This window comes from Montipora capricornis, chromosome 12, assembly GCF_036669925.1.
Source record: "Montipora capricornis isolate CH-2021 chromosome 12, ASM3666992v2, whole genome shotgun sequence".
NCBI classification, from domain to species: Eukaryota; Metazoa; Cnidaria; class Anthozoa; order Scleractinia; family Acroporidae; genus Montipora; species Montipora capricornis.
The window spans coordinates 41935945-41945944 of record NC_090894.1 but is presented as its reverse complement, the minus strand read 5'-3'; the positions used below and the strand labels follow the sequence as shown (position 1 = coordinate 41945944).

General features: G+C 39.8%; 1 protein-coding gene across 2 annotated transcripts; it reads left to right on the top strand.

Moving 5' to 3' along the window:
- Window positions 1–1787: 1787 nt before the first annotated feature.
- Window positions 1788–9991, top strand: LOC138026667 (XK-related protein 8-like). 2 transcript variants are annotated; one of them, XM_068874105.1, is made up of 4 exons: window positions 1788–2069; window positions 2221–2692; window positions 4298–4448; window positions 8677–9991. In XM_068874105.1, exons 2-4 carry the CDS (start codon window positions 2256–2258, stop codon window positions 9466–9468), a joined length of 1380 nt encoding a protein of 459 aa, XP_068730206.1. In that variant the 5' UTR covers window positions 1788–2069; window positions 2221–2255; the 3' UTR covers window positions 9469–9991. The 2 variants fall into 2 exon arrangements, with proteins under 2 accessions (XP_068730206.1, XP_068730205.1); XM_068874104.1 differs by lacking the exon at window positions 1788–2069 and having other exon boundaries at window positions 2078–2692.
- Window positions 9992–10000: the final 9 nt, after the last annotated feature.

The window sequence follows — 10000 nt, the reverse complement described above, 5'->3', positions numbered from 1 at the left end:
GGGAAATTGGCCAAGCTCCATAAAGCTGGGGGCTAGTTGATTTTGGAAACAACCCGCTGGGCCAATCGATACCGAATCAGCACTACCCACTCAACATGGCCTGGCATGGTTTACCCACTCGGACAAGCAGTATATAACCTCGTAGTTTTTAGAAAATTTCATGGAGATAGCTTCACAGATAGTTGTAGTTCTCTCGTAAGGCTTCTTATGTAAGGTCACGGTTTTAAAAGTTAATTTTGAACTATTTTAAATTGATAAAACAACGCGAAGATGTCGTCTACTGACTTGAATAAATATTTTTTACTCAATTTTGACTGATCACGATCGTCTCTGATCCAACGCTGTGCAAAACTTAATGTCATCCACGGTTTTTACAAAGGTTTAAAACTTCAACTTCCCTATTTTAAATTAATGACTCTAAGTTAGTCAATTTCTGACCTCGAGACAGGCTGTTAGGAAGACGATTTGAGATCTAGAATTTTCGGAACATTTGTTGTAAAATTTCTTGCTTGCTTGCCTGTCCTAGGATTTTCGAACATCTGAAGAATGGCATAATTGCCCATTTTTAACGGATCTTTATCCTAAAAAGGTCACCTAGAATTTTCGGGAGCCTTTTTTCTGGCTAAAATTTTCGAAAAGGTAAGTTTTGATCCCTATAATTTTCGGATCACTAGACTTTCAGCTAGGAAATCCGAACAGATGAAAATTTTTTAGGGAATAAAAGTATGCCTATATCTACCGTTTAAATTCTAAAATACGTTTGACAATGCTCTGTTTAAGTGGTTTTGAACTATATTCTCGTTGGGTGCCCCTGGTACATTGCAATGACTGTGTAGAGCACTCATTGGCTTGACGGTTAAAACCCCGGTGGAAAGGACCCTCACGTAACAGTGAAGGGGCTTCTTATCGAAATTTAGTGTCAAGCTTGAGACTTGTATTATCAATGTACCAATTTTGATAGCCAAAATTAAAAGCTAGAATTAACCCATTGACTCCTGGGTGTTCCCCATTGACGAGTAAATTCGTCTGGTGTTAGACAGAGTAAAATACTAAATATGGCCGGTTTAGGGGTGAAAGGGTTTTAAAATGATTTCGTCCAGGACATGGTCGTAAGAGGGTCTGAATGGGGGGGCTCCACATGTCGGTTGTCGGTTAAAATTTTATTACTTTGCCGGTTGTCGGTTAAAATTTTCGACCTTTGTCGGTTGTCGGTAAATCCCAGTTAATTGTTTTGTCGCTAGTCGGTAATTTTTCCCTCGTTTTGTCGGTAGTCAGTAATATTTTCTAGCCCTTTGTCGCTAGTCGGTTAACCCCATTCACACCCTCTCGTAAGAATCCTTTCTTCTACGAACAAATTTGTTCGCACATTGTCGTCGTAAATAGTTAGCACATCAACCACAAAATATATCATGAAAATATGCCGGGAGCATATGATTTCCTAAAGCTTGTCGTTTCTCTTTAATAGCGCTATTGAAGAGAAGCGACATGTCAATTAAGTAACCACGTAATTCAGTTCATGATCATGAGGATATTCCCAGGTTTGAGTTTGTCTGGTATTGGTCAATTGGTACATTCATATTCCTTCTTTTGAAATTGGGCTTAGTTATGACAGTCATCTAAACCTGACTTAAGGGTTTTTCTCCGGGTGCTTCGGTTTTGCCGCTCACGTCAAAATCGACTCTCAGATATCTGACCCGTTAGGAGCTCCTTAATTAATTGAAAGCTTCTTAGTAAAAGATTAGAATTCGTCACTCCACAACGGATCTCTCCTCTCTATTTTTTTCTTACAAGGGAAAAAATGAGTGCAATTGAATACAAAATTAGGGTCGAGAAAATGTTCACTGTTGCTGCGACAAATTGATATGACTTGCTTGTCCAGGCGTATCGACCAATCACACAAAGGCCTCTTCGACACGAGTGAATAGCTATTTGTTTGTGGCACAATGTACTGGCGTGACATAAACGTCATGAAGCACTCGAAGCTTGTCATGCCTTGATTGACGGACGATGAAAGCGTAGAACTCATTATTCCTTTCAGATCTTTACGATACATTTTGTGAGACTTTTAGGTGAGTCATTTCCATGCTATTTTAACAATTTGGGACGTAACCTTGATGTCCCTGAGTTCGAAACAATGAAGCGTTATGATGGGATCAATTAGCAAAGTTGATGGAGTCTTTGTATTCAGTCTTGTCTCTCGTATTTTATACTCTGTGATAGATATCCTCGACAGGTTTATTGGTTGTCGATCGGCAATGAACGAGGCCTCGTCGAGAGCTTGTCCCTGCCGGTGTGTCTCGTGTGGACCAAAGTGCCGTCGATTATTAGAATGGATACTAGACACAAGACCAAGCGAACCTCCAAAAGATCTAGAAACAAGGATTTGGTACGAGCGAGGCAACTGCACTCGGTTTGACCTTCTGTTCCCGTTTTTAACAACTTCGTTGGTGTTAGTAGACGTAGGATTTGATTTGAAAGTAGCCATTACCCACTATGAACGCGGTAACATCGCCTGGGCTGCTCTTACCATTGCTTTTGCGCTCGTCTCGCTGGTGTCGATCGAAATAGTCTCTGCAAGCTGGAATCTTGAGGATCAGAGAAGTTTCAAGATGGAAATCATGAGAAAAAATGGACTGGCGATCAAGAAATGGTGTTATGCATGTCACTTGTTTCTTTGTGGAGGCCTGTTAAGGTAGGGTAGTGGAATTTGGACACCTTTGATCGCGAAAACACGATTTTCAGATACATGTATTGGAACAGAGTAACCGCGTACCCCACAAACAGCAGACTGCTGCTCGTGTTATTCCTTGAAAACTCGTTTATTCAAGCTTACTTTCGGCCACAGCCTTAAGACTTGCTCGATGAGCACGGTCAACGGGCAAGTGCATGCGGAATAAATAAACCTAAAACAACCTGAACTCTTTTGATTTTCAAATTTGACAAACACCTTATTTCAATCCGCTGACGTCTGCTGCTTTGAATGTGGTTTGTTATCGCTTGGTCAACTTTTATACTAGATGAAAAGGTAACAAATATCGCCAGTACAGAAAATAAAGCCACACCACGAATCGCAACGATTGACGACTGATTGATGGCCGAACATTTTTAGCTTAACTTAAGAGTTTAAATCGCATTTTTGTTTACAAAGCCATCGGGTCATGATAACTCGAAATGGCTGAACTACGCATTTTTAAACGACAACAACTCAGGTAACGTAACCTTATCACCGTGGGTAGTCTAAAAGTCACATGAGATATCGTAGTCACAGAAACATTAAGGGAGGGAGGGGGGGGGGTTTGAAATCAAGATCTATTAAATAGAATTTTACCAGTAAATTCACGAACGGATCTTTATAATATCTTTCTCCTATGGTGAATCCCTTCTTCATTCTGCGGCGAGTTATCTTTTGCTGAATGTTTCAATTGCTTTTGTTGTATCATGGATGGGTTGCTAACCGGGTTGGGGGGGGGGGGGGGGGGACTCTAGTATAAAAAGGACGGGGGTGCTCGTCGGAAAGTTTGAAAAGAACCCGTAAGAGCCACCAAGATCCTGTCTTGTGGGCGTGGCATGAAATTATTTTTAACCCTAAGAGGTACCAGATTATGGATTTTAATTAGACAAAATTAAAAAATAGTTAATTATCAAATGTCTCCTATCATAACTTTTCGGCTCAGGGGCCCGTTTCTCGAAAGTCCCGAAACTTTACGGGTCATTTTCGGGTATCACAATTCCTTTTGTGTCTCAAGAATAGAGAGGATTTAAGTCATCAAACTTCACAGTCATTTTTCTTTTTGTTGCCTTGAAAACATGTTAAAAGATCGGATTTCCAAAACAAGCGGTTGGCAGTTTCACAAAGGGCCTCTCGAGCCCGAAAATTTTCGGGACTTTCGAGAAACAGGCCCCAGTACCCTAAAAAGTACCGTTAAAGCTCCCTCTGTGGACCTTTTGAGACTGACCACCCTAAGAGGTACCAAAACCGCATTTTTAACACTAATTTTTAAATATTTTGATTTTCGTGTCATAGAAAAAAGCACGGTGGCCCACATGCTTTTCTGGCGCTCTTTTAAAAGAAAGTGTTGTTTACATTTCAGCTCATCCTGTGGCATTAACGAGTTGTTCGAATTCCTGTAGTACAAATCCCAGCCTCTAACAAATCCAAATGCCCTTGTAACGTAACCTTTTTTGCCGTGCAGGCTTGAAGTCGGTGCATGTTTTTGTGAAGAGTTCTGATTCGTTCGTGGAAGTGTTATCCTTTTTCAGATACTCAGTACTAAAAGTAATACTTCTTTCGTTTCAGATGTTGCCAAATATTCAGGACCGTGCGCTTGATACGGAGTAAGAAAAGTGAGTCGTCTGGTGATAAAGAGCGGTATCGTCTGTATATCGCCCAACTACAGGATTTGAGCGCTCTTGGTGTTTTAGAGGCATTTATGGAAGAAGCCCCGCAGGTACGTATTTCCTTTACGGAAACTGCTGAACAACTCCTCAATTAAGTCAGTGAGTGTACTATTCAAATTTTACTCATACATCACTTTGCTGAAGAAATTCGTCAGGCTAGCACTGAAGTACAATAATTAAATTACTAGTTCATGTAACATAGCCAAAAAAGAGAATAGATTTTAGTACAGTTAGTTGTTCTGGCACACATGGTCTGTAATGGCAGATTTGTGGTACTAGCTCACTGATGTTCTTCCAGTTGATCTCGTGAAAATTTTATCTGAGACCTCTTCCGGCTGCGCTGTTGTTTTGATTTGTCACCCTAACTCCTAGTTATAGCCCCTAGTTTCACCGATCTACGCCTTCTCATATTTTGTACACCACACCTCCCTTTTAGAGCTTGTTAATTTTGTCCATTGGGTATCGTAAACGCTGCCCCGTTTACTGGGGATAACACTCCGGCTAACGAACGAGACGCAATCAATAAAGTCGACCGAGCTTAACTATTTTATTCTTCTTGTGTATTCACTCATTTACAACGGATGTGTAAAGAGCTACTCTGAAAACTGTAAGCGAAGTTGCCGGTCCCCAGGCGCCCTTTGTTTTCCCCTACATGTGCAAAGACTTCTGGGATCGCCAGGGGGCAAACTGAACCTCCACTATAGAAATACAAATCGTTCGAGTTTAAGAAGTAGTCAAGGGTGTCCAGTGTATTTGGATGCGACAATGACCGTCGATATTCAGAACGACAGATCAAACTTGTAATATCTTGAGGTTTCACTCTACTCGATGGCAGCTTGAGAGAAACAGCTTCAAAGGGCAAACTTCAACGTCACCTAGAGCACTTTAGTTTGCTTTGATTATTTCGCTGTCAGATACCGTTGTGATACTTGCGAAAAGCCTATTTTGTACGTGAAAGGTCAAGTTATCCAGACGAGGGCAACAAAATGAAAACGTATGCTTCGGTGCCGGTTAAAGAAAGACTCGGAAAGAGTGTCAACACTGGATAATGTTCAATGTATACAGAAAACCGATTCAAACCAACCCGCTGCATACCTGTAGTGATACAGCAAACTCTTCCTGAAAAAACAAAAACCACCTCTTCCGAGCGTCAATAGGGTCGATTCAAGAAATTCTTGTGGAATTCAACCCGCGGTTATATCTGACTTCAAACCATCAGCCATTTGTGACCAAGAACATACCTGTAAAGGCTTATTCTGAAAATGTGACAACCATGCAAACGAAAATGAAACCATCTTCTTCTGAAACTACCGAAAAGCGAATGTCGGCACATACAGTTTTTGAAACGAAAATCAAAACTGATCAGAAACTATTCCCTTCTTCAAATCGATCTAACGCTAATGAAACACAATACACAAATGAAAATAAAATTAAGATCAGTTGTCCATGTGAAATCATCCTCCATTGAAAGTTAAAAAATTAACTCGGAATTGCGCGAGGAAACAAAATGATTGGAGTAAACTTTAGTACTCTTGTTGACCTTGAAGTTTGTTCTTTGAAGCTGTTTCTCCCAATCTATTTTTTTTGTTGGTTCAATAAAAGTAAAACCTCAAGACAGTACTAGTTTGATCTGTCCCTCTGAATATCGTCGCATCCATACACTCACTGAACAGTTATTGCCACCACCTATGACCACTTCTTAAACACGAATGATTTATATTTCTTGAAATCCTACATATACCTCTTATTGAACTTTGAATCTTCCAATTTTAACTCAAGCTTAAATCCTACAAATTCTTCTTATTGAATGTTTCTAATCGCGTATTTTAACTCTTGCATCGCAATCGAATGGTTTGTTTCCCCACTGGCGATCCCAGAAGTCATTGCAAATGTAGGGGAAAAGCGAAGGGGCCTGGGGATTGGCAACTCATTCATTAGTATACCTCATTCTCTGCATTGTGATCGGCTGAGCACTTAAGGCCATTCAAGGTTGTGTCAATCGTGAACCGAATCATAAAATCTCCTTAAGTGTATTAATCTTGAAATCGTATGTCAATCAGAATTTCCAAACTGTTTTAAGAATGCAATGCGCGTAAACGCGGGTGAGAGTTAATATCCAGCACAGGAGTTTCAAGCTTTCAGATTTTCTCGTGTTTTGCACTGATATATAACAAGCTGTAATCACATGCTCAAATTGTAAGCTAGGGAGTAAATGACGCCACTTTTCCCCAGATCGAACCCTCTGAGGTTTAATCAGTTTTGAAAGTGAGTAATGGCAGACCGTGAAATCCAAAACTTATACATTCAATGCATTACGGAGGCTCCCTAGAGTTTTAGGGCCGGGCGCAAGTTGACCACTAGTATGGCGCGTAAAGTCTGAGTCGCGCGTGTTTTTCTGATTTTTTTTTACGTCAGCGCGACCAAATCTGTAAAATTAACTGCTAATTTTCTCGCGTTCCCTCGGGTAATTTTTTTTTAATTGGCTCAGTTCTAGCCACATACAGTTCCTATCAAATACTTTATATTCGTTCTGTCAGAGCTAATCGAATATATATAGAAAAATGACAATTTACAGGATATTGGCAAAACTGTCTAACGACCTTGACTTTTTACAAGTTAAAAATGTCAGGCAATATCATTTCTACGGTGGCCCACAAGGGACATCCTGCAAATTAAAGAGTTGCTGCAAATAAATTAAATCTGCAGCAAATTAAATAAAGATGTTGCAAGTTTAAAATAGTTGCTGCAAATTAAAGCATCAAAAGTATGCGCGCACACTGAAGGAAGGACAATTACAAAACACAGGTCACATGGCACAGGTCATTATTTTACCAATACAGAAACAATCCTAACTGTTTACAAATGCTAACATAAGGCCTAGTTAGGCCTAAGGTTAGCTTTAATGGATGTTTACTGAGGATACTTTCTGTATTGTTAAAACAATGACCTGTAACCTGTATATTTTACCTGCCCTTCCGTCAGTGCGCGCGCATACTTTTAATGTTTTATTTTACAGCAACGTTCTTTTAATTTGCAGCAACTCGTTTTGTAAATTGGCAGCTACTATTTTGAATTTGCAGCCTTGTCCCTTGTGGGCCACCGTACATTCCATAATGTGGCAAAGAATAAAAGAAAAATCACCAGGGGAAAGTATGAATATTAAGGAATTCAGGCCAAAAACAGGAATTTATCTGCCTGTCATTGGATTATATCGGTACCCATACTGGCAAATCTCTACGGGGAAAACTTTAAGAGAAATTAACTAGGTTTCCTTTTGTAACTCGTGCCCTTTAGTAAGGGTATTCGCAAATACTCTAGGGATCCACCTTAGCTTTTGGATAAAAATCAAAGCTCAAATTTTACTAGTCACTGTTAAGGAAACATACTTTCAAAATTTGCAAGAAAAAGGAACTGATTTCTTTTATCATACTGGCATAGTATGACTTTAAATTAACTAGTATATTAATTCATACATTTCTTCGTTCATACAATCTTTACTCTTTAAACGTCATGTATGGAAAGGAGACACTCTCGATCAAGTGACCCAAAAGAATGATAACTTTATCAGACTTTATTCCAATGGCGGATACTACGGAAGATTAGATTTCTGTAAAAGTACGACTTTTCTGAACCTATCATGGCGTGCATTAGGCTTGGAGTTCGACGTTTTTTCCAAGAGCGTTTTCAGAACCGGAAACTCTTTTATGTAGTCATCATAAGCGTTGACACAGACCCGCGTCGGGTAGGGTTTGATTTAACAGTTCTTTGTATGCAGCTGCACAAAGTTAGACACCAGTGACACGATAGGTTAGGGTTAGGGCCTCCCAGCAAACAAGTAGAGGTAGTCCTTAAAAAGTTCCTTTTGTTGCGGATTAGATGGCACAGTTTAGGTTATATATATAAGCTCAATAATACACGCATTTTGAGTGGTCCTCTCCTATGATCTCTGAGAGGACGGACGTCATGATAAAAAAACGTTCAATTCTTTATCTTTTATTTATAAAACAAATATATCACATGTTGCCATGCGTCTGTTCAGTAATATATCACAGAAGACGTCAAAATGTGGTATGAACATCAGTGGCACACTTGGCTATCGCCTCGGATGCCGTGACTTTTTTGTTCTTACCACATCTTGACTTCGTAATGATCTATTACCGAACAGACGCACTGCAACATGGAATCTATTTGCGAGCTACAACACAAGATTGGCCCATCAAATGATGACTATAAAACGCTAAAATACATTAAAGTCACTTGTAGTGTGGATTTTTTCAGGTCTCCTTACAGCTGTACATCATGTTAAGTCGCGGAAGTTTTGACCCAACGTCATACGAGGATCTGACAGTGGCTCTAAGTATCCCAAAATCCCTTGTGTTCTTTGCCTTCAATTTGCTCGTCTATGCAAGATACATTCGACTGGCAGACGAGGAGAGTCAGCAGCTAAATTGGTGCAGTCTTGGCTCCTTGTTCTTTTTCATTTGGCGCCTGTTTATGCTTACGTCCAGAATACTAGCTCTTGCGCTATTTGCCTCGTATTTCGGTCCTTACGTCTTTGTAGTTGTTGCAATTCACTTTGTAGCTTCCTACGCATTACTATGGCGACAAGAGTGCGAGTACTTCGAAGGTGAACCAATAAAACAAAAATTCTTTAGATTTGCCATTGCGTATCTTCACGTATTCTGCTTTTTCCCGCTAGAAGGCAAAGATACTCGAAGATTTGGATATCCTTATTATGTACTTACGCTCATTGAAAATGTTGTCATGGTTATTTGGTGGACATTTGTCACAGAATACAGTTTTGAATTTAAAGTTGCAATGCTTATAACAGAAGGGGGAACATTTTTGATCGGTGTGCTTTCATTGATGCTGTTTTATCGCTATTTTCATCCATCCGCCGTGACTTCCAGAGACGAGGTTGATGCAAAGAAATATTCTGCGCTCAAGATTGTTTATAAGAGAGCCCGGTGGGAGAAGCGAGAACACAAAAGCCGTAACGGCGGAGTCTCAGTGGATAACATTCATTTTGATGATGGAAGTAAGGAGACGGTGTTTACTGATACTATTTAAAGACAGCGAAAAAAAGTGTTCGTAAATAAGGAAAGTCTTCCAGTTCGCGGGAAGAAACGCAAAACTCCTTTTACCTCCCGAGCCCACTAGGAGAAAATTCTGCACTATCTTACATGTTGTATCTACTGGCGCTGAGACAAACAGGAAAAAGAGAGGAGAAAACGAGGAATGGAGGGAGGGGGGAATCTCTCCCCGGTTAAACTTTAGTAACTCCCTGATAGCGGAAGGAACATAATGAAAACAAAATCTGCGCAAGAAAATTTGACTCTTTAGATGAGACAACTTAACAATGTTGTTTTTCTTCTTGTGTTTGTTTATTATTAAACAGTCAGATAAAGGAGCGAGAGATCTAATAGATTTCCCCATTTTCGCGCGAGCAAATGTATAGCAGTCGATTATTGTTTGTTGGCAATGTCAACGAGGATCAAAGCGCACAAAAAACGTTAAAAAATAAAATAATTATAATTTAAATTCTATTATAAGGTAAGAGAATGGAATTGAGAAATAAATGACAATTTCTGGACGGTTGTGA

Coding starts and splice junctions, on each gene's coding strand:
- LOC138026667 (XM_068874104.1), top strand. CDS start 2,145: ATGATGGGATCAATTAGCAAAGTTGATGGAGTCTTTGTATTCAGTCTT. Junction 2,693..4,297: donor CTTTGTGGAGGCCTGTTAAG/GTAGGGTAGTGG, acceptor CTTTCGTTTCAG/ATGTTGCCAAATATTCAGGA. Junction 4,449..8,676: donor TTATGGAAGAAGCCCCGCAG/GTACGTATTTCC, acceptor GGATTTTTTCAG/GTCTCCTTACAGCTGTACAT.